Source organism: Vicugna pacos, chromosome X (assembly GCF_048564905.1).
Source record: "Vicugna pacos chromosome X, VicPac4, whole genome shotgun sequence".
Classification (NCBI taxonomy): Eukaryota; Metazoa; Chordata; class Mammalia; order Artiodactyla; family Camelidae; genus Vicugna; species Vicugna pacos.
The window spans coordinates 49732335-49757753 of NC_133023.1; the positions used below are offsets into that span (position 1 = coordinate 49732335).

Here is a 25419-nt window from a genome sequence, read left to right on the forward strand (position 1 = left end):
GGTCCCTTATGCTATTTTCATTATTTTTTATTTGTTTATCTTGTAGTTCTTCTGAATGGGTGCTTTCTGTTGCCCTGTCTTCTAGATCACTGATTCGTTCCTCTGCGTTGTCTCTTCGGCTTTGCACAGCTATTAGATCATTCCTTATTACTTTCAATGAGTTTACCCATTCTGCTTGGCTCTTCTTTATAGCTTCAATTTCATTTTTCACATATTTTATATCTCTAAACACTATCTCTTTTAATTCCTTCAGTAATTTGATCACTGCTTTTTTGAAATTTAGATCTAGTAGGTTATCGATGTCTATTTCATTGATCTTTCTTTCAGGGGATTCCTCTTGTTCTTTTAATTGGGAAAGGTTTCTCTGCTTCTTCATCTTGCTCATACCTCTCTGGCACTGTGGTTTATGGAGTATCAGTTGTCTATTTTGGATCTTAAGGATTTTATCTATCCAATGCCTAGTTAGGAATAGAAGTTAGAAAAAAAAAGAGAGAGAGAAAGATTTTTAAAAGAAGCGAGAAAGAGAGTTTGAAAACAGTGTATAATGAATAATAGAAAAGCGAGTTGAAGCAGAGTATTAATCGGGTTGAGACGTCCTTTTAAATCCTTTAAAAAAAATAAAAAGGGGTGGGGAGATTAATAGATTTTTTTGAAACCTGTGTCTAATCAATAACAGGACATCAAAAACCAAGAGAAATAGAAATGAATTAAAAAGTAAAAATTAAGAGACTAATAGAAAATAGAACAGGTGAAAACAGATTTAAAAATTAACTAAAAGTGTTGTCGGTGTACTCCTGGAGTCTGTGTGCTTTTAATGTGAAGTCTTCCTATCTTCATCCTGTTTTGGAAGCTCATCTGGTTTTCAGAGGCCCTCCGTTGGCGCCGTCTTCTGTGCTGCTCCCAGCACCTTTCGGCAAGCAGATCACGCCTCCTCCAAACACGGGGTCTGGTGCAGCTCTCCTCTGCTGTGGGCGGGCGGGTCACTGCCCCTCCAGATGCCGCAGTCAGATGTTGCAGACTGGCCAGGCAGAAGGGGGGGTCATGCCCCCACCCAGCACCTTGGTCTGGGGTTTTGTTCCTGCCCGAAAGGCGGGGGGGCCGCTCTCCCTCTACCTGCGCTGCCGGTAGCTCCGCTGCTCTGTGCGACTGCGCGCTTCGCCCTGGTCAGCGCTCCGCGGGCTCAGGGAAGACCAAGGGACAGCCTCGTCCCTGCTCTGACCCAAGACCCAGTCCCATGTTTCTCTTTGTAGAGCTAGTTCTCTGAGGGACCAGGATGGAAGGATCCTATGTGCCCGGGCTGCAGGCCCATCTCAGTCTGGCCTTTGAGGCTGCTAAGCCCTTCGGTGCGGATGCAGGTTTCGCCCCCTTCCCCGCCTGGGTGCTGAGCGCCGGAGAATATGGCGGCTGTGCCTAAGCCCCGCCCCTCTTCCCCTGAAAAGTTTCCTCGGGTTTTCAGAGATGGGGGTATGCACCCTTCCGCTGAGAGCACATCAACCTTGCTGTTTTATGGAGGGCCCAGGTTGTTCTGTCCTGTACTCCCACAGCCACGGCGTCCAGCCCCTAGCAGTCCCCCCGTGCTGACTCCATGCAGCAACCCCTGTCCTCCACCCAACTTTTGCAGCCTGGCCCTGCCCGCCGCTGCCGGCCCGCGTCTCAGGCTGGGTGTCGGGGGGACGCTCTGTGCCCGTTTAACTTAGTTCTGTCAGACAAGGGCTGCTCTGTACAGATCCAAGCCTTGGAGGCTCCCCCTCCGTCCCGCTGGCCTCTCAATTGGAGAGGGGAGACCCAGCGAGCAAGCGCCAGTCCTCCTTTGCCGCTCCCTCCCCGCGGGACCCGTCCCGCGCTGCTTTGCCTTTTGTTCTTTCTTTTTTCCTTTTGTCCTACCAGATTTTTGGTTTCTATCTTTTGAAGAGGGCGATGTTCTGTCAGAGTTCCACAGGTGCTCTGGTTTGCTGAGTGGGTCTGTAGATGTGGGTCTTGGTGTATTTGTGGGAGAGGGTGACTTACGAGTGTCCTTCTACTCCGCCATCTTCCGGAAGTCTCTCTGCATGTGTCTTTTTGAATTTTATTTTTCTCCTTGTATATGCCCAGGAGTGGGGTTGCTGTATCACATGGTAAGCGTATGTTCATTTTTTTAAGGAACCTCCATACTGTTCTCCATTGTGGTTGTAACTGTCTACCCTCCCACCAACAGTGTAGGAAAGTTCCCTTTTCTCCACACCCTCTGCAACATCTATCATTTGTAGACTTTTCAATGATGGCCATTCTGGCTGGTGTGAAGTGATATCTCATTGTAGTTTTGCTCTGTATTTCTCTGACAATTCGCTATGCTGAGCATTTTTTCATGTACCTATTGGTCATTTGTATGTCTTCATCCGAGAATTGCTTGTTTAGGTCTTAAACCCACTTTTGGATTGGGTTGCTTGTTTTGTTTTGTTTTGTTTTGATATTAAGGTGTATGAGGTGTTTGTGCATTTTGGAATTTAGCCCCTTGTCAGTCACATCATTTGCAAATATTTTCTCCCATTCTGTAAGTTGTCTTTTTGTTTTGTTGATGAGATCCTTAGATGCACAAAAGCTTTTAAGTCTAATTAGATCTGATTTGTTTATTTTTGTTTTTATTTCCATTACTCTAGGAGCTGATTCAAAAAATATATTGCTGTGATTTATGTCCGAGAGTGTTCTGCCTATGTTTTCCTCTAGAAGTTTTATAGTATCAGGTCTTATAGTTAGATCTTAAATCCATTTTGAGTTTACTATTGTATATGGTGTTAGAGAATGTTCTAATTTCAGTCTTTTATACATAGCTGTCCAGTTTTCCCAGCACCACTTATTGAAGAGATTGTCTTTTCTCCATTGCATATTCTTGCCTCCTTTGTCATAGATTAATTGACCATAAGTGCATGGATTTATTTCTGGACTTTCTGTCCTGTTCCATTGATCTGTGTGTCTGTTTTTGTGCCAGTACCATACTTTTTTGATTACTGTAGCTTTGTAGTATAGCCTGAAGTCAGGAAGCACAATTCCCCAAGCTCCATTCTTCTTTTTCAAGATTGTTTTGGCTATTCAGGGTCTTTTGCGTTTCCATACAAATTTTAACAATTTTTGTTCCAGCTCTGTGACAATTGTCATTGGTAATTTGATAGGGATTGCATTGAATCTGTAAATTGCCTTGGGCAGTATGAACATTTTAACAATACTGATTCTTCCAATCCAAGAACATGATATATCTTTCCATTTGTTTATGTCGTCTTCAATTTCCTTCATCAGTGTTTTACAGTTTTGAGTGTACAAGTCTTTTGCCTCCTTGGGTAGGTTTATTCCTAGGTATTTTATTCTTTTTGGTGTGATGATAAATGGTATCATTTCCTTGGTTTCAGTTTCTGCTATTTCATTGTTAGTGTATAGAAATGCAACTGATTTCTGTATATTAATTTTGTATCATGCAACTTTACCAAATTCATTAATGAGTTCTAGTAGTTTTCTGGTCAATTCTTTAGTGTTTTTTTTTGTGTATAGTGTCAAGTCATCTGCAAACAGTGACAGTTTCACTTCTTCATTTCCAATTTGGATTCCTTTTATTTATTTATTTTTTCTCTCTGATTGCTATGGCTAGGACTTCCAAATAGATAAGCTTTAGGTCCTAGAAGGACATTTTGCAGGTTTTTGTTGAAACAGGCCATCATGCAAACATTTGTTTATTTTCCACTTTTTTTCATTTATTTATTGTCTAAATATTTTCTGAGCTCTAAATTTTGCATCTGAGCCTTTATGTAGGACTTCATTGACATCTTTTAATGACTATTGGGCATTTGGTATGATTTATGAAATAATATGATTTTAATATATTTGCAGTTGAATGTTAGAGGTATTTTACTTTTGTTTCTTAACATGGTGATTCTCACTGTGTTGCAAAGTAATATCATAATACAGATGCATTAAAATTTTAGTGGTTTTTGAGTGGTAGTAAAATGGTCAGATTCTGAGGTGTGTTTTTCTTTATATTTTATGTATCTTCCACATTTTATAAGTCTTTATTACTTTTATAATGAAAACTACTTTTAATCAAAGAGTTTGTCAGTATAAAATATAAATTTGGGGTATCCAACAGCAAATGTTACTGTTGTGTTTATTTCTGGTCTTAGACTGTGTTTGGGAGGATACACATCACAACACCGCAGAGCTGAGTGAAATGAAATCCCATGAACTTCCTCCAAATTTCCCGTCTAATGGCAATTCTGATGATTTTCCTGAGTTCATGTTATACTTATCAGCACTATAGCAGTGAGAAAAATCACTATTGGATATCTTTCCTACTTGCCTGTTTGCCTGTTTCATGCTGGGTTCATTCAATATTAACCCTTTAAGAGCTCAACTTTTTAGAAGAAATCAGTGGTAACTATCTCTAGGGCTACCCTTGGAGTGTATTGGCAGTCAAATATACTTTCCTTTCTATTTTTTCTTAAGTGCTTCGACTTTTAGTGGAGTAGTATAATTACTTTATGGTACACACTCGGGACTTTTAAAAATGATTAGAATGTGTTTGGGAGACAGAGAAGATGGCAGAGTAGAAGGACGCACATAAGTCACCTTCTCCCACAAATACACCAAGACCCACATCTACAGACCCAATCAGCCAACCAGAGCACCTGCGGAATTCCGACAGAACATCGCCCTCTTCAAAAGATAACGACACCAAAAATCTGGTAGGAGAAAAGGAAAAAAGAAAGAACAAAAGGCAAAGCAGCGCGGGACGGGTCCCGCGGGGAGGGAGCGGCAAAGGAGGACTAGTGCTGGCTCGCTGGGTCTCCCCTCTCCAACTGAGAGGCCAGCGGGATAGAGGGGGAGCCTCCGAGGCTCAGATCTGTACAGAGCAGCCCTTGTCTGACAGAACTAAGTTAAACGGGCACAGAGCGACCCCCGGCACCCAGCCTGAGACGCGGGCCGGCAGCGGCTGGCAGGGCCAGGCTGCACAAGCTGGGCGGAGTACGGGGGCTGCTGCAAGGAGGCATCCCCGGGGGACTGCAAGGGGCTGCATTCCATGGCTGTGGGTGCACAGGGCAGAACAACCTAGGCCCTCCATAAAACAGCAAGGTTGATGTGCTCTCAGCGGAAGGGTGCATACCCCCATCTCTGAAAACCCATGGAAACTTTTTGGGGGAAGAGAGGCGGGGCTCAGGCACAGCTGCCACATCCTCCAGAGCTTAGCATCCAGGCAGGGGTGTGGGTGAAACCTGCATCCGCACCGAAGGGCTTAGCAGCCTCAAAGGCCAGACTGAGATGTGCCTACAGCCCAGGGCAGATAGGATCCTTCCATCCTGGTCCCTCAAAGAACTTACTCCACAAAGACAAACAAGGAGCTGGGTTTTGGCTCGGAGGAGGGACAAGGCTGTCCCTTGGTCTTACCTGAGCCCACTTCTGGAGCGCCGACCAGGGCGGAGCGCACAGCCGCACAGAGCAGCGGAGCTACCGGCAACGCAGGTAGAGGGAGAGCGGCCCCCCGCCTTTCGGGCAGGAACACAGCCCCTGACCGAGGTGCTCCAAGGGGGTATGACCCGCCTTCCTACCTGGCCAACCTGCAACATCTGACTGCGGCATCCAGAGGGGCAGTGACCCGCCCGCCCACAGCAGAGGAGAGCTGCACCTGACCCCGTGTTAGGAGGAGGCGCGATATGCTTGCCAACAGGTGCTGGGAGCAGCACAGAAGAAGGCGCCAACGGAGGGCCTCTGAAAACAAGAAGCTTAGCTTCCAAAACAGGACGAAAACAGAAAGATTTCCATTAAAAGCGCACAGGCTCCAGGAGAACACCGATAACCCCCCTTTTTTTCAATCTGTTTTCACCTGTTCTATTTTCTATTATTCTCTTAATTTTTACTTTTTAATTCATTTCTATTTCTCTTGGGTTTTGATGTACTGTTATTGATTAGACACAGGTTTCAAATATATCTATTCATCTCCCCACCCTTTTTTTTCAAAGGATTTAAAAGGACGTCTCAACCTGATTAATACTTTGCTTCAAATCACTCTTCTATTATTAATTTTACACTCTTTTCAAACCCTCTGTCTCCCTTCTTGGAAAAATCTTTCTCTCTCTCTCTAATTTTTTTTCTTTTTTTTTCCTATGTTCTATTGCTAAATAGTCATTAGATAGATAAAATCCTTAAGATCCAAAATAGACAACTGATACTCCATAAACCACAGTGCCAGAGAGGTATGAGCAAGATGAAGAAGCAGAGAAACCTTTCCCAATTAAAAGAACAAGAGGAATCCCCTGAAAGAAAGATCAATGAAATAGACATTGATAACCTACTAGATCTAAATTTCAAAAAAGCAGTGATCAAATTACTGAAGGAATTAAAAGAGATAGTGTTTAGAGATATAAAATATGTGAAAAATGAAATTGAAGCTATAAAGAAGAGCCAAGCAGAAAGGGTAAACCCATTGAAAGTAATGAGGAATGATCTAATAGCTGTGCAAAGCCGAAGACACAACGCAGAGGAACGAATCAGTGATCTGGAAAACAGGGCAACAGAAAGCACCCATTCAGAAGAACTACAAGATAAGCAAATAAAAAATAATGAAAATAGCATAAGGGACCTATGGGACAATATAAAGCATCCCACTCTTCGCATAATAGGGGTCCCAGAATGGGAAGAAGGATCAAAGGGGATTGAAAAGGTTTTTGAAGAAATTATGAATGAAAACTTCCCAAACTTAAAGAAGGAATCAGATATCCAAATACAGGAAGCTCAGAGGGTACCAAACAGGAAGAATCCAAAAAGAACAACACCAAGACATATCATAATCAAGATGGCCAGAGTCAAGGATAAAGAAATGATTCTAAAGGCAGCAAGACACAAGCAAAGAGTGAATTACAAGGGAACCCCCATAAGGCTCTCAGCTGATTTCTCTACACAAACACTACAGGCCAGAAGGGAGTTGCAAGATATATTCAAAGCCCTGAATGAAAAAAGATGCAGCCTAGGATACTTTATTCAGCAAGGCTATCCTTTAGGATAGAAGGAGAGATAAAGTATTTAACAGACAAGATAAAGCTGCAGGAGTTTAGCAACACTAAACCCACGCTAAAAGAAATATTGAAAGGGCTATTCTAAATAGAAGAACAGCAGGATGCTACAGAAATGAGAACCTCACAACTGGAAAGGTGATAACTCATGAATTACAAATAAAGAAAACATACAAATCACTGAGAGTGGGAGAGGAAGGCAGAGAAATATAGAATATTTTTTTCTTTTTTTTAATTTTTTTTACAGTAGGATGGGTTTCAGATCATGTTACTATCAGTTAAACATAAACAGTTATAATAATGAGTTAATAGATTTACAAAAAAGTGTAACAACAAGCCAAAAATTTACAAGGGAGTCACAAAAATTAAATAAAATCCATGATAATACAAAGGAAAATTTCCAAACCACAAAAGGAAGAATAAAGGAATAAAGAAGATAGACCAATTCAACTGCAAAGATAAGTTCAAAATGGCAATAAACACACATCTGTCATTAATTACTGTAAATGTTAATGGACTAAATGCTCCAGTCAAAAGACATAGAGTGGAAGACTGGATAATAAAGTAAGAATCTTCAATATGCTGCATACAAGAGACCCATTTTAGAGAGAAGGACACATATAGATTGAGAGTGAAAGGATGAAAAAGGATATTCCATGCAAATGGAAAAGCCAAAAAAGCAGGTGTTGCACTACTGATTTCAGACAAAATAGACTTTAAAGCAAAGACCATAAAGAAAGATAAAGAGGGACATTTTATAATGATTAAAGTAGTGATACAAGATGAAGATATTACACTCGTTAATATATATGCACCCAATATAGGAGCACCTAAGTACATACAAGAATTACTAACAGAGATAAAGTGGGATATTGATGGGAATACAATCATAGTTGGAGATATTAACACTGCATTAACATCACTAGACAGATCTTCCAGACAGAAAATAAACAAGGCAACAGAGAAATTAAATTCTACAATAGAAAAACTAGATTTGGTGGATATTTTCAGAACATTACACCCCCAAAAAATAGGATATATTTTATTTTCAAGCTCACATGGAACATTTTCCAGGATCGATCATGTACTTGGGCACAAAAGAATCCTCAACAATTTTAAGCAGATAGAAATTATCTCAAGCATCTTTACTGACCACAATGCCCTGAAGCTGGAAATCAACAACAGAGAAGCAAAGGAGGAAAAAAAGGAAAGCATGGAGATTAAAAAATATGTTATTGGAAAAACAATGGATCAATGAGGAAATCAAAGCTGAAATTAAAAAATACTTTGAGACAAATGTTAATGAAAGCACAACCACTCAAAACCTATGGGACACAGCAAAGGCAGTGCTAAGAGGGAAGTTTATAACGACACAGGACTTCCGCAAAAAAGAACAATCTCAAATAAACAAGTGAACCCACCACCTGAATGAATTAGAAAAAGAAGAACAAAAAGCCCCAAAAAGCAGCAGAAGGAAGGAAATAATGAAGATCAGAGAGGATTAAAATACAATAGAGATTAACTTGACCATAAAAAAATCAACCAAACCAAAAGATGTTTTTTTAAAAAAGTAAATAAAATCGACAATCCTCTGGCCAAACTCACAAAGAAGAAAAAAGAGAGAGCACAAATTAGCAAAATAAGAAAGGAAAATGGAGAAATTACAACAAACAAAATAGAAATACAGAATATCATACGAGAATATTATGGAAAATTATATGGAAACAAACTGGATAACCTAGAGGAGATGGACAAGTTTCTGGAAACATACTGTCCACCAAAACTGAATCAAGAAGAAACTGAACACTTGAACAACCCGATCACTAGAAAGGAAATAGAAACAGCAATTAAAAACCTCCCTACAAATAAAAGTCAAGGACCGGATGGCTTCACCAGGGATTTCTACCAAACATACAAAGAAGAACTCATACCAGTGCTTCTCAAACTCTTCCAGACGATTGAAAAGGAGGGAATACTCCCAAACTCATTCTATGAAGCCACCATCACCCTGTTACCAAAACCAGGCAAAGACACTACAAAAAAAGAGAATTATAGGCCAATATCACTGATGAACATAGACGCCAAAATCCTCACCAAAATATTAGCAAATAGAATTCAACAACACATAAAAAAGATTATACATCATGACCAAGTGGGGTTCATCCCAGGGACACAAGGCTGGTTCAACATACGTAAATCAATCAATGTAATACATCACATCAACAAGAGAAAGGACAACAATCACATGATCATCTCAATCGATGCAGAAAAAGCATTTGATAAAATTCAACATCCATTTATGATAAAAACTCTCACCAAAGTGGGTATAGAGGGAACATATCTCAACATAATAATAGCTATATATGTCAAACCTACAGCCAGCATAGTACTCAATGGTGAAAAACTCAAAAGCTTCCCACTAAAATCTGGGACAAGACAAGGATGCCCACTATCACCACTCCTATTGAACACAGTCCTGGAAATCCTAGCCACAGCATTCAGGCAAGAGAAAGAAATAAAATGGATCCAAATTTGAAAAGAAGAGGTAAAAGTGTCATTATATGCTGATGACATGTTGCTATATATGGAAAACCCTTGAAGGTCCACAGAAAAGCTTCTAGAGCTGATTGAAGAATTCAGCAAGGTAGCATGTTACAAAATTAACGTTCAAATTCAGTTGCATTTCTTTACACTAACGATAAATCAACAGAAAAACAAAACAAAGAAACAATCCCCTTTAAAATAGCACGCAAGGTAATAAAATATCTGGGAATAAATCTAACCAAGGAGGTGAAAGGATTATACACATAAAACTATAAACCACTGATGAAGGAAATTAAAGAAGACTTTAAAAAATGGAAACATATTCCATGCTCTTGGATTTGAAGAATCAATATTGTTAAAATGGTCACAATTCCCAGGGCAATGTATAAATTTAATGCAATCCCTATCCAATTGCCCAGGACATATTTCACAGAACTAGAACAAATCATAATAAAATTTTTATATGGAACCATCAAAGACCTAGAATTGCCAAAGCATTACTGAAGAGAAAGAAAGAGGCTGGAGGAATAGCTCTCCCAGTCTTCAGACAATACTATAGAGCTACATTTATCAAGACAGCATGGTATTGGTACCAAAATAGACATGAAGACCAATGGAACAGATTAGAGAGCCTAGAAATGAACCCGCAAATTTTTGGTCAACTCATCTTCGACAAAGGGGGCAAGAATATACAATTGAATAAAGACAGTCTCTTCAGCAAATGGTGTTGGGAAAACTGAACAGCATCATGTAAAACAATGATGCTAGAACACTCCCTTACACCATATACAAAAATCAACTCAAAATGGATTAAAGACTTAAACATAAGACAAGATACAATAAACCTCCTAGAGGAAAACATAGGCAAAACATTATCTCAAATTATTTCAAAAGTTTTCTCCTAGAAGAATTAAAAGCAAGAATAAACAAATGGGACCTAGTGAAACTTACAATCTTCTGCACAGCAAAGGAAACCAGAAGTAAAACAAGAAGACAACCTACGGAATGGGAGAAAATTTTTGCAAGTGAAACCGACAAAGGCTTGATCTCCATAATATATAAGCAGCTCGTACGACTCAATAAGAAAAAAATAAACAACCCAATCCAAAAATGGGCAGAAAACCTAAGCAAGCAATTCTCCAAGGAAGACATACAAATGATCAAAAAGCACATGAAAAAATGCTCAATATCACTAATTATCAGAGAAATGCAAATCACAAGTACAATGAGGTATCACCTCACACCAGTCAGAATGGCCGTCATTCAAAAATCCACAAATGACAAATGCTGGAGAGGCTGTGGAGAAAGGGCAACCCTCCTTCACTGCTGGTGGGAATGCAGTTTGGTGCAGCCACTATGGAGAACTGTGGAGATTCGTCAAAAGACTAGGAATAGACTTACCATATGACCCAGGAATCCCACTCTTGGGCTTGTATCCAGAAGGAAATCTTCAGTATGACACCTGCACACAAATGTTCATAGCAGCACTATTTACAATAGCCAAAAAATGGAAAGAGCCTAAATGTCCATCAACAGGTGACTGGATAAAGAAGAAGTGGTATATTTATACAATGGAATAGTACTCAGCCATAAAAACCGACAACATAATGCCATTTGCAGCAACATGGATGCTCCTGGAGAATGTCATTCTAAGTGAAGTAAGCCAGAAAGAGAATGAAAAATACCATATGAGATCGCTCATATGTGGAATCTAAAAAACAAAAACTAAAACAAACAAACAAACAAAAACAAAGCATAATTACAGGACAGAAATAGACTCATGGACAGAGAATACAGACTTGTTGTTACCAGGGGGGTGGAGGGTGGGAAGGGATAGACTGTGATTTCAAAATTGTAGAATAGATAAACAAGATTACACTGTATAGCACAGGGAAATATACACAAAATTTTATGATAACTCACAGAGAAAAAAAAGTGACAATGGGTGTGTATATGTCCATGAATGACTGAAAAATTGTGCTTTACACTGGAATTTGACACAACATTGTAAAATGATTATAAATCAATAAAAAATGTTACAAAAATAAACCAATAAAAACTAAAAAAAAGGAATGTGTTTGAAGACGTCAACAAATGGATTTAATGAAATTTTGTCGTGTGTCTCAATAGTGATAAAACAGTAGGAAGTCTTGCGCTGCATTACTTAATGAGGGCCCTGAGATTATGTATGAATTCACCCAAAGGGAACACTACAATTAAAGCTAATTTCTCTTGTCGTTGAGTGAGTACTTGTGGGAAAGTGAGGAATCTAAAGAGAGAGCCCGTATCACATTATCTTAGTTAGCTTTCTAGCAAAATAGTTTTCTTCCGATTAGTTCTGTTTGGCAGGCAAGATCCTATTTATTATAATAAAATAGATACATGTATGCCAATTTATTTTACCATCCAAGAGGTTTAATTAACTTCAATTTAATGCAGTTTATATATATATGTCATTGCATCAGATTCTATGCTAAGAGATTAGAATTTCCACAAACTTGGCACAAATATACTATATAATTTGTGAGTATTGAAGGTAATGACAATAAATAACATCTTTTCCCAATTCATCTGTTAAGTTTCCCTATTCCAAGTTCCAATAAAATGAAGCCTGTTTGTCTTTTTAAGCTTTTACAATGTTTACTCCTACAAGTAATTGTGATAGAATGTCTTCTCTTTTTATATCCTATTCTAATTATAATAATTTGGGGGTGGAAATTTTGGAATTAGAGAAAAATAAATCACTTATAACCTTCTCACACAGAATAACAATTTTATGAACATGTGGATGTATCTACTTTCTAGTATATTTTCTAAGCTTATACAGTAGCCGCCTCTTATCCATGGGAGATAGATTTCAAGCCCTTCAGTGGATGTCTGAGACTAAAGATAGTAGTAAACCCTATATATACTCTGTTTTTCCATATACATACATACATATGGTAAATTTTAATTTATGAATTAGGCACAGTAAGAGATTAACAACAATAACTAATAATAGAATAGAACAATTATAACAGCATACTGTAATAAAAGTTATGAGTGTGGTCTCCCTCTCTCTCTTAAAATATTGTACAAATTCAATGCCTTTTCCATCTTAACTGAGTACTTATCATGCACTGTGACCACAGCTTTTGCAGTTTGAGGTGCAATAGCAAACAAGTATGAACTTCTTTTTCCTTCTTCACAGTTTCATCAACAGAAGATACATTTTTATATATCTTAGTAACCTCAGTGTATGATTTTTTTCTTTCCTGATTTAAGTCAAGAACTTCACTTTTTCACTTAAAGGAAGCACTTTATAGCCTCTCTTCAGCATATCCAAATTGCTAGCATCACTACTTTTGAGCTTTGGAACCATTATTAAGTAAAATAAGTGTTACTTGAACACAAGCACTGTGATACCATGACAGTCAACCTGACAACAGAGATGATGATTACTAAGTGACTAACGGGTGGGATATGCTAGACAAAGGGATGATACCTTACACCCCCTGGGCGGGCCAGAGCAGGACAGCACAGGATTTCATCCCTCTACTCAGAAGTGCATGCAATTTAAAACTTATGAATTGTTTATTTCTGGAATTTTCCATTTAATACTTTGGGCTGCACTTGATCATGGATAACTGAAACTGCAGATAGTGAAACCACAATAAAGAGGGACTACTGCACATAGACTTTCTTCTATAAAATGTGGATTACATTCTATATAGTCCGTATTTTTTTTCTTATAGTATTATATTGTGAACATTTCCCACATCTTAAAATTGTCAAGACTGATTTTTGCTGGCGCACTATATTTAATTAAATTTGATAACTACTTTCAGTCAGCATTTATGTGTGTGTCTTTTTTGCTATCAATGTTATTTTTAAGCTTTATTACATGTGCTTAAAATTCATCTCCAATTAATCCTCCGTATAAACTTTATCTAAACCTCTGGTGAAACCTCTCCTTTTTCCATCTGATAAATATCTAAATCTTTGAAAAGGAAGTAGTAATAAAAATAGGAAGAGAAAAGAGAAAATGGAAATAATGATAAGAAATAGCCTTAGGGCTGCAAGTTTGGGTTATTAACCATCTGTGGCCTTGAATGAAGTTTTAATAATAATGGCAATATTTGTAATGATCCAATAAAAATAATTCGATTTGCTCTTTTTAAAAACACATTTTTGGCATCCTCAAGAAATAAAATGTCTGTTGTTGATGTCTTGGTGCCAGGGAAAAACCTGTTTGATTTCTTTGCTACCTATTGTCAATCCCCTCTCTTCTCATTCTCTTATCTTCCTGAAGCCATGGGAATAAAGAAGAGTTCTCCTGCAGAGGAATACAACTTGCCGTGGATTGGTTTCTAGATAAAGGCCATAAAGATATTACTGTATTTGTGCCTGCATGGAGAAAGGAGCAATCCCGCCCTGATGCACCAATTACAGGTACTGTTTCAAATCAGACATTTCCCCTCATTCAGAGGTAAAACTATCAAGATAGTTTGGGTAGAGCTCGATGCTCTCATATTAGATAATTACTTTTCTAAATGTATTGAGTATACTTAAAATGTCTTTTATTAAGTATACTTTTAAGCATATTTTTTTCTGATCCAAATAAATCATGGCATATGTGGCATGGTTTCTGATGGTATATGACAGTTAAATAGAGACAACTTCAATTGCAAGCAAAGAATAAAGCACACAATTGAAAAAAGAAGTGCTTTTCTAGTTGACCATAGACTTCAGATTAAAGAGGGATGAATCTTGTTGTGAACATGACTGAGTTTTCCGAAAGACTAAAGAAATGATGATAGACAATGGACCTCATTCTGTACCAAAGAAGTGATTGTGGGATTTTCAAATTAGGGGGTAGAATAGAAAAAGGGAAAAGTCCCATGGCAGTCAGAGCTAACTTATCCATGATGCTCAGTGCCTAGGGCCCAAGATAAATACTTTTAGGGTCCCATGTAAATGTTTTAATTTTATTTTCTTTAAATAGCAGAAGGAAAAACTGAATATATTAACAAAGAATGTGTACTAATGTATCTAACTAGATTATTAGTGTTTTTACCAATGCAGTTGTAAAGTATAATTTTTAATTTAATATTTCTTTACAAAAGGGGTGAGGGGTATAGCTCAGTGGTAGATTGTGTGCTTAGCATGCACAAGGCCCTGGGTTCAATTTCCAGTACCTCCATTCAAATAAATAAATAAGTCTAATTACCTCCTCCCCCCTCAAAAAAAAACAATATTTCTTTATATAAGAAGGGACCCCAGACTTCCGGGCAAGATGGCGGAGTAGAAGGACGCTTGTAAGTCACCCTCTCCCACAAATACACCAAGACCCACATCAACAGACCCACTCAGCCAACCAGAGCACCTGCGGAACTCCAACAGATCATCACCCTCTTCAAAAGATAAAGACGCCAAAAATCTGGTAGGAGAAAAGAAAAAAGAAAGAACAAAAGGCAAAGCAGCGTGGGACGGGTCCCGCGGGGAGGGAGCGGCAAAGGAGGACTGGCGCTTGCTCGCTGGGTCTCCCCTCTCCAATTGAGAGGCCAGCGGGACGGAGGGGGAGCCTCCAAGGCTTGGATCTGTACAGAGCAGCCCTTGTCTGACAGAACTAAGTTAAACAGGCACAGAGCGTCCCCCCGAAACCCAGCCTGAGACGCGGGCCAGCAGCGGCAGGCAGGGCCAGGCTGCACAAGCCGGGCGGAGGATGGGGGCGGCTGCACGGAGGCAGCTCCGGGGACTGCAAGGGGCTGGGCGCCGGGGATGTGGGTGTACAGGACAGAACAACCTGGGCCCTCCATAAAACAGAAAGGTTGATGTGCTCTCGGGGGAAGGGTGCATACCCCCATCTCTGAAAACGCGCGGAAACTTTTCAGGGGAACAGGGGCGGGGCCCAGGCAGAGCCGCCATATTCTCCGGCGCTTAGCACCCAGGCGGGGGCAGAGGCAAACCTGCGTCCGCACCGAAGGGCTAAGCAGCCTCAAGGGCCAGACTGAGACGGGCCTACAGCCCTGGGCAGATAGGATCCTTCCATTCTGGTCCCCCAGAGAACTTGCTCCACAAAGACAAACAAGCAGCTGGGTCTTGGCTTAGGGCAGGGACGAGGCTGCCCCTCTGTCTTCCCTGAGCCCACCCGCGGAACGCCGACCAGGGCGGAGCGCTGGCCTGGGCGGAGCGCGCAGCCGCACAGAGCAGCGGAGCTACCGGCGGTGCAGGAAGGAATAGAGCGGTCCCCCGCATGTCGGGCAGGAACACAACCCCTGGCCGGGGTGCTGTGAGGGGGCACGACCCGCCCTTCTGCATGGCCAGTCTGCAGCATCTGACTGCGGCATCCGGAGGGGCGGTGACCCGCCCGCCCGCAGCAGAGGAGAGCTGCATCTGACCCCGTGTTAGGAGGAGGCGCGATCTGCTTGCCGACAGGTGCTGGGAGCAGCGCGGAGGAGGGCGCCAATGGAGGGCCTGTGAAAACAAGCTGAGCTTCCAAAACAGGACGAAGACAGAAGGACATCACATTAAAAGCACACACACTCCAGGAGAACACCGACAACCCCCCTTTTTTTTTTTTTTTTTTTTGTTTTTTGTTTAGTTTTTTTTTAATCTGTTTTTACCTGTTCTATTTTCAATTACTCTCTTAATTTTTACTTCTTAATTCATTTCTATTTCTCTTGGGTTTTGATGTCCTGTTATTGATTAGACACAGGCTTCAAACACATATATTCAACTCCCCACCCCCCTTTTTTTTTAAAAAAGGTTTTAAAAGGACGTCTCCACCCGATTAATACTCTGCTTCAACCCGCTCTTCTATTATTAATTATACATTGTTTTCAAACCCTCTTTCTCCCTTCTTTTAAAAATCTTTCTCTCTCTTATTTTTTTTCTCTTTTTTTCTTTTTTTCTGTTTTCTTTTTTTTCCTAAGTTCTATTCCTAAATAGGCATTAGATAAATAAAATCCTTCAGATCCAAAATAGACAACTGATACTCCATAAACCACAGTGCCAGAGAGGTATGAGCAAGATGAAGAAGCAGAGAAACCTTTCCCAATTAAAAGAACAAGAGGAATCCCCTGAAAGAAAGCTCAATGAAATAGACATCGATAGCCTACTAGATCAAGATTTCAAAAAAGCAGTGATCAAATTGCTGAAGGAATTAAAAGAGATAATGCTTAGAGAAATAAAATATGTCAAAAAGAAATTGAAATTATAAAGAAGAGCCAAGCAAAATGGGAAAACTCATTGACAGAGATGAGGAATGATTTAACAGTGGTGCAAAGCCGACTAGTTAATGCAGAGGAATGAATTAGTGATCTAGAAGACAGGGCAACAGAAAGCACACATTCAGAAGAACTACAAGATAAGCAAATAAAAAATAATGATAATAGCATAAGGGACCTATGGGATAATATAAAGCATCCCAATCTTCGCATAATAGGGGTCCCAGAAGGGGAAGATGGATCAAAGTGAATTGAAAAGGTTTTTGAAGAAATCATGACTGAAAACTTCCCAAACTTAAAGAAGGAATCAGATATACAAGTACAGGAAACTCAGAGGGTCCCAAACAGGAAGAACCCAAATAGACCCACACCAAGACATATCATAATCAAGATGGCCAGAGTCAAGGATAAAGAAATGATTCTAAAGGCAGCAAGAGAAAAGCAAAGAGTGAACTACAAAGGAACTCCCATAAGGCTCTCAGCTGATTTCTCTACACAAACACTACAGGCCAGAAGGAAGTGGCAAGATATATTCAAAGCCCTGAAGAAAAAAAGATGCAGCCTAGGATACTTTATCCAGCAAGGCTATACTTTAGGATAGAAGGAGAAATAAAGAGTTTCCCAGACAAAAAAAAAGCTGCAGGAGTTTAGCCACACTAAACCCATGCTAAAAGAAATATTGAAAGGGCTATTCTAAATAGAAGAGCAGCAGGATGCTACAGAAATGAGAAACGTACAACTGGAAAGTTGATAACTCATGAATTACAAATAAAGAAAACACGAAATTATAAAAGAAGACATACAAATCACTGAGAGTGGGAGAGGGAGGCAGGGAAATATAGATTTTTTTCTTTCTTTTTTTAAATTTTTTTAACAGTAGGATGGGTTTGAGATCATGTTATTATCAGTTTATTAAAAACGGGTATAGGTTAATAGATTTACAAAAAGGGTAACCACAAGTCAAAAATTTACAAGGGAGTCACAAAAATTAAATAAAATCCATGATAATACAAAGGAAAATTACCAAACCACAAAAGGAAGAAGAAAGGAACAAAGAGGATATAAAAATTCAACTGCAAAGATAAGTTCAAAATGGCAGTAAACTCACATCTATCATTAATTACTCTAAATGTTAATGGACTAAATGCTCCAGTCAAAAGACATAGAGTGGCAGACTGGATAATAAAGCAAGAACCTTCAATATGCTGCATACAGGAGACCCACTTTAGGGAGAAGGACACATATAGATTGAGAGTGAAAGGATGAAAAAGGATATTCCATGCAAATGGAAAAGCCCAAAAAGCAGGTGTTGCAGTACTGATTTCAGACAAAATAGACTTTAAAACAAAGGCCATAAAGAAAGATAAAGAAGGACATTTTATAATGATTAAAGGAGTGATACAAGATGAAGATATTACACTCGTTAATATATATGCACCCAATATAGGAGCACCTAAGTACATACAAGAATTACTAACAGAGATAAAGGGGGATATTGATGGGAATACAATCATAGTTGGAGATTTTAACACTGCATTAACATCACTAGACAGGTCTTCCAGACAGAAAATAAACAAGGCAACAGAGAAATTAAATACTACAATAGAAGAACTAGATTTGGTGGATAATTTCAGAGCTTTACACCCCCAAAAAATAGAATATACATTCTTTTCAAGTGCACATGGAACATTTTCCAGGATCGATCATGTACTTGGACACAAAACAAACCTCAACAAATTTAACACGATAGAAATTATCTCAAGCATCTTTACTGACCACAATGCAATGAAACTGGAAATCAACAACAGAGAAACAAAGGAGAAAAAAAGAAAAGCATGGAGATTAAACAATATGTTATTGAAAAAACAATGGATCAATGAGGAAATCAAAGCTGAAATTAAAAAATACCTTAAGACAAATGATAAGGAAACACAACCACTCAAAACCTAAGGGATACAGCAAAGGCAGTGCTAAGAGGGAAGTCGATAGCGATACAGGCCTTCCTCAAAAAAGAAGAATAATCTCAAATAAACAAGTTAACCCACCACCTGAATCAATTAGAAAAAGAAGAACAAAAAGCCCCAAAAAGCAGCAGAAGGAAGGAAATAATAAAGATCAGAGAGGAATTAAATACAATAGTGATTAACAAGACCATAGAAAAAATCAACCAAACCAAAAGCTGGTTTTTTGAAAAAGTAAATAAAATCGACAAACCTCTGGCCAAACTCACAAAGAAGAAAAAAGAGAGAGCACAAATTAGCAAAATAAGAAAGGAAAATGGAGAAATTACAACAAACAAAATAGAAATACAGAATATCATACGAGAATATTATGGAAAATTATATGGAAACAAACTGGATAACCTAGAGGAGATGGACAAGTTTCTGGAAACATACTGTCCACCAAAACTGAATCAAGAAGAAACTGAACATTTGAACAATCCGATCACTAGAAAGGAAATAGAAATAGCAATTAAAAACCTCCCTACAAATGAAAGTCCAGGACCGGATGGCTTCACCAGGGAATTCTACCAAACATACAAAGAAGAACTCATACCAGTCCTTCTCAAACTCTTCCAGACGATTGAAAAGGAGGGAATACTCCCAAATTCATTCTATGAAGCTACCATCACCCTGATACCAAAACCAGGCAAAGACACTACAAAAAAAGAGAATTATAGGCCAATATCACTGATGAACATAGACGCCAAAATCCTCACCAAAATTTTAGCAAATAGAATCCAACAACACATAAAAAAGATTATACATCATGACCAAGTGGGGTTCATCCCAGGGACACAAGGCTGGTTCAACATATGCAAATCAATCAATGTAATACATCACATCAACAAGAGAAAAGACAAAAATCACATGATCATCTCAAAAGATGCAGAAAAGGTATTTGATAAAATTTAACACCCATTTATGATTAAAACTCTCACCAAAGTGTGTATAGAGGGAACATATCTCAACATAATAAAAGCTATATATGACAAACCTATAGCCAGCATAGTTCTCAATGGTGAAAAACTCAAAAGCTTCCCACTAAAATCTGGGACAAGACAAGGATGCCCACTATCCCCACTCCTATTCAATATAGTCCTGGAAGTCCTAGCCACAGCAATCAGGCAAGAGAAAGAAATAAAATGGATCCAAATTTGAAAACAAGAGGTAAAAGTGTCATTATATGCTGATGACATGTTACTATATATAGAAAACCCTAAAAGGTCCACACAAAAGCTACTAGAGCTGATTGAAGAATTCAGTAAGGTAGCAGGTTAAAAAATTAATGTTCAAAAATCAGTTGCCTTTCTTTACACTAATGATAAATCAACAGAAAAAGAAAGTAAAGAAACAATCCCCTTTAATATAGCACCCAAAGTAATAAAATATCTGGGAATAAATCTAACCAAGGAGGTGAAAGAATTAGACACAGAAAACTATAAACCATTGATGAAGGAAATTAAAGAAGACTTTAAAAAATGGAAAGATATTCCATGCTCTTGGATTGAAGAATCAATATTATTAAAATGGTCACGCTGCCCAAGGCAATCTACAGATTGAATGCAATCCCTATCCAATTACCCAGGACATATTTCACAGAACTAGAACAAATCATAATAAAATTTATATGGAACCATCAAAGACCTAGAATTGCTAAAGCATTACTGAAGAGAAAGAAAGAGGCTGGAGGAATAACTCTCCCAGACTTTAGAAAATACTATAGAGCTACAGCCATCAAGACAGCATGGCATTGGTACCAAAACAGACATATGGACCAATGGAACAGAATAGAGAGCCCAGAAATGAACCCACAAACTTTTGGTCAACTCATCTTCGACAAAGGAGGCAAGAATATACAATGGAATAAAGACAGTCTCTTCAGCAAATGGTGTTGGGAAAACTGGACAGCAGCATGTAAAACAATTAAGCTAGAACACACCCTTACACTATATACAAAAATCAACTCAAAATGGATTAAAGACTTAAACATAAGACAAGATACAATAAACCTCCTAGAGGAAAACATAGGCAAAACATTATCTCAAATTATTTCAAAAATTTTCTCCTAGAAGAAATAAAAGCAAGAATAAACAAATGGGACCTAATGAAACTTACAGTCTTCTGCACAGCAAAGGAAACCAGAAGTAAAACAAGAAGACAACCTACGGAATGGGAGAAAATTTTTGCAAGTGAAACCGACAAAGGCTTGATCTCCAAAATATATAAGCAGCTCATATGACTCAATAAGAAAAAAATAAACAACCCAATCCAAAATGGGCAGAAGACCGAAACAAGCAACTCTCCAAGGAAGACATACAAATGATCAAAAAGCACATGAAAAAATGTTCAATATCACTAATTATCAGAGAAATGCAAATCAAAACTACAATGAGGTATCACCTCACACCAGTCAGATTGGCTGTCATTCAAAAATCCAAAAATGACAAATGCTGGAGAATCTGTGAATAAAGGGGAACCCTCCTACACTGCTGGTGGGAATGCAGTTTGGTGCAGCCACTATGGAAAACAGTGTGAGATTCCTCAAAAGACTAGGAATAGACTTACCATATGACCTAGGAATCCTACTTCTGGGCTTGTACCCAGAAGGAAATCTACTTCAGGATGACACCTGCACCCCAATGTTCATAGCAGCACTATTTACAATAGCCAAAACATGGAAACAACCTAAATGTCCATCAACAGGTGACTGGATAAAGAAGAAGTGGTATATTTATACAATGGAATACTACTCAGCCATAAAAACCGACAACATAATGCCATTTGCAGCAACATGGATGCTCCTAGAGAATGTCATTCTAAGTGAAGTAAGCCAGAAAGAGAAAGAAAAATAACATATGAAATCGCTCATATGTGGAATCTAAAAAACAAAAACCAACAAAAACTAAAGATAAATACAGGACAGAAATAGAGTCATGGACAGAGAATACAGACTTGTGGTTACTGGGGGTGGGTAGAGGGTGGGAAGGGATAGACTGGGATTTCAAAATTGTAGAATAGATAAAAAAGATAACACTGTATAGCACAGGGAAATATACACAAAATGTTACGATAAATCACAGAGAAAAAAATGTGACAATGAGTGTGTATATGTCCATGAATGAGTGAAAAATTGTGCTGAACACTGGAATTTGACACAACACTGTAAAATGATTATGAATCAATAAAAAATGTAAAAAAAAAGGGACCCCAGATGGCAAAAGTGTCTAAGGTCTACAAAATTCATGATGTGGCCCTAGTGGCAGGAGAATCACTGCATTCACTTATAGTAATATATGAAGCTAGCACTTTATAGTGTTTTAGAGCATAAATACTCCAGTCCACTGAGAATCAGCTGCGGCCTGATGTGCAGAATGAGAAGGTCCAGTGAATGGCTGTCAGAACTGTATCATGGAGCTGTCTGCCAGCTGAGTGGATCCTGGCCCTGCTCAAGCCCAGCCTGTAAGCTTTCCTTCCTGAATAATTAAGAGGCTAAAAGAAAAGAGGGTCAGTACTCACACTGCTACAGCTTAATATTTTTCCTTAGTTATGGCTTTCCATCAAGGTGAAGGCAAAAATATAAGTCCCTAGGATGAGTGCATTACTCTCCTCCTAGCAGACACATCCTTAGCATACTTCCCTGTTTCTTCAGCAACCAAGAGCTGGTGCCTCAGCCAAAGGGCAAAACACACCTCAAGAATGCTATGGTATCAGTGTTATTTCTCACTCTTCCTGGTAGGTTTTAAATCTTAGATGTCATTAAATCCATTTCCTTCATTTTATTGGAAAGAAAACTGGAGTGCAAAAAGGAAGGTAACTTACCTAAAGTCACAATCCAAATTGGTGCCATAACCAGGAATAGAGGCCACTGTCTCTCTAAGTGCAAATAATGTATTAATCCAGTACCAACTTTTGTATTTGTAATATGGAGATAATGCTGTTAATTTCTAAAGATGACTTGTACTCTGTGGTATATAATCCTTATTTCGACAGATCAAGATATCCTACGTAAACTGGAGAAGGAAAAGATTCTTGTCTTCACACCATCCCGCAGGGTCCAGGGCAGGAGAGTTGTTTGCTACGATGATCGGTTCATAGTCAAACTGGCTTTTGATTCTGATGGCATCATTGTATCCAATGATAACTACCGAGACCTTCAAGTCGAAAAGCCAGAATGGAAGAAGTTTATTGAGGAGCGGTTGCTGATGTATTCTTTTGTGAATGACAAGTACGTTTCTTTCCAGTAGGCTCTGAGTAGCCTCAATCCAAGTTACCACTAGGAATAGATTTCACTTCATTTCAAGAACCATTTATTGAATACTTACTGTGTTACCGAGCATTGTGCTGATTGCCGTGGGGATAAAACAAGAAACAAGACTTACCCTTTAGATGCTCAAAGTGTACTGGAGAAGAGAGAGAGATAACCACACTGTGTTATGATAAGTGCTATGATTACAGTTTTTTAAATTGCCTTGTCTATGTGAAGTGATAGGAACAGACCTCACAGGGGAAATAACATTTAAGATATTATCAGACAGAGGAAAGGAGGCTGCTGGGTACAGGTAAAGGGGACATCATGAATAAAGCTATAAAGATGTAAAAGTAGGTTGCACGTTAAGGGAACCAGCAGGCATGTCAGTGTTATGCCAGATTATATGGCCAGAACATATAATCCATGGAAGAAAGATGGACAGGAGAAATCATCCTTTTTGTGTGTGTTCAAGTAGGAACAGAGGGAAGAACTACTGGCTTAGCAGAAGATAGAATTCAGACAGGAAGGCAATATTAGAAGGCCATTACAACAGTATAGGCAAAAGGTAATGATGTTCTGAACTCCTGATAAGGGAAAGTAGGGACATAATTGAAGACATTTACCACTGCCTTGCTTGCTTTCAGATTTATGCCTCCAGATGATCCTTTAGGACGCCATGGCCCAAGCCTTGAAAACTTCTTAAGAAAGAGACCTGTTGTTCCTGAGCATAAGAAGCAACCATGCCCTTATGGTGAGTACTTATGTGAAGAACTGAGCTCTGTACTAAGGGAAGCATAAGAACTCTGTGAATACTTTTATCTTCAGGTTTCCTTTTCTTTTTATTATCTTATTTTAATTTTTAACATTTTTTATTGAGTTATAGACATTTTACAATGTTGTGTCAAATTCCAGTGTACAGCACAATTTTTCAGCTATACATGAACATATATATATATTCATTGTCATTCAATGTTATTCATCTTTCTTTGCTGTGAGCTACCATAAGAACTTGTATGTATTTCCCTGTGCTACACAGTCGAAGCTTGTTTATCTGTTCTACATTTTGAAATCCCAGTCTGTCCCTTCCCACCCCAACCCCCTTGGCAATCACAAGTTTGTATTCTACATCTATGAGTCTGTGTCTATTTTGTATTCATGTTCTTTTTTTTCTTTATTTTTTTTTAGATTCCACACATGAGCGATCTCATATAGTATTTTTCTTTCTCTTTCTGGCTTACTTCACTTAGAATGACAGTCTCCAGGAACATACATGTTGCTGCAAATGGCGTTATGTTGTCGGTTTTTATGGCTGAATAGTATTTCATTGTATAAATATACCACTTCTTTATCCAGTCATCTGTTGATGGAAATTTAGGCTGTCTCCATGTCTTTGCTATTGTAAATAGTGCTGCTATGAACATTGGGGTGCAGGTGTTTTGTTTTTTTTTTTTTGAAGTAGGGTTCCTTCTGGATATATGCCCAGGAGTGGGATGACTAGGTCATATGGGAATTCTATTCCTGGTCTTTTGAGGAATCTCCATATTGTTTTCCACAGTGGCTGCACCAAACTGCATTCCCACCAGCAGTGTAGGAGGGTTCCCTTTTCTCCACAGCCTCTCCAGCATTTGTCATTTGTGGACTTTTGAATGTTGTGATTCCTTCTTTAAGTTTGGGAAGTATTCAGTCATGATTTATTCCAATACTTTTTCAATCCCCTTTGATCTTTCTTTCCCTTCTGGAGCCCTTATTATGCGTAGATTGGTATGCTTTATATTATCTCATAGGTCTCTTATGTTATTTTCATTAGTTTTTATTTGTTTTTCTCTCAGCTGTTCTGATTGGGTGCTTTCTGTTGTCCTTTCTTCTAGGTCACTTATTCGTTCGTCTGCATTATCTAGTCTGCTTTGTACAGCCTTTAGATCAGCTCTCATCTCAGCCAATGAGTTTAGCAATTTTACTTGGCTTTTCTTTACAGCTTCAATTTCATTTTTGACATATCTTATATATCTAAACACTATCTCTTTTAGTTCCTTCAGTACTTTGATCACTCCTTTTTTTAAATCTTGACCTAGTAGGCCATCAATGTCTATTTCATTGATCCTTCTTTCAGGGGATTTCTCTTGCTCTTTTAATTGGGAGTGGCTCTTCTGCTTCTTCATCTTGCTCATATCTCTCTGGCACTGTGGCTTATGGAGTATCAGTTATCTATTGTGGTCCTTAAAGAGTTTATCTACCTAAAGCCTATGCAGAAATAAAAAAGAGAGACAGAGAAAGAGAATTTTAAAAGAAGGGAGAAAAAAAGGTTTGAAAACAGTGTATAATCAATAATAGAAGAGCAATTTGAATCAGACTAGCAATCGAGTTGAGACGTCTTTTTAAAGACCTTG

General features: G+C 38.7%; 1 protein-coding gene across 1 annotated transcript in view; it reads left to right on the forward strand.

The window, feature by feature from the left end:
• The window catches only part of ZC3H12B (zinc finger CCCH-type containing 12B), a 44907-nt gene that overhangs the window by 15115 nt on the left and 4373 nt on the right, over positions 1–25419 (forward strand). The window contains exons 2-4 of the mRNA XM_031675200.2: positions 13864–14003; positions 22774–23008; positions 23677–23783. Coding sequence (XP_031531060.1) covers positions 13864–14003; positions 22774–23008; positions 23677–23783 — 482 coding nt within the window. The remainder of the gene's footprint in view (positions 1–13863; positions 14004–22773; positions 23009–23676; positions 23784–25419) is intronic.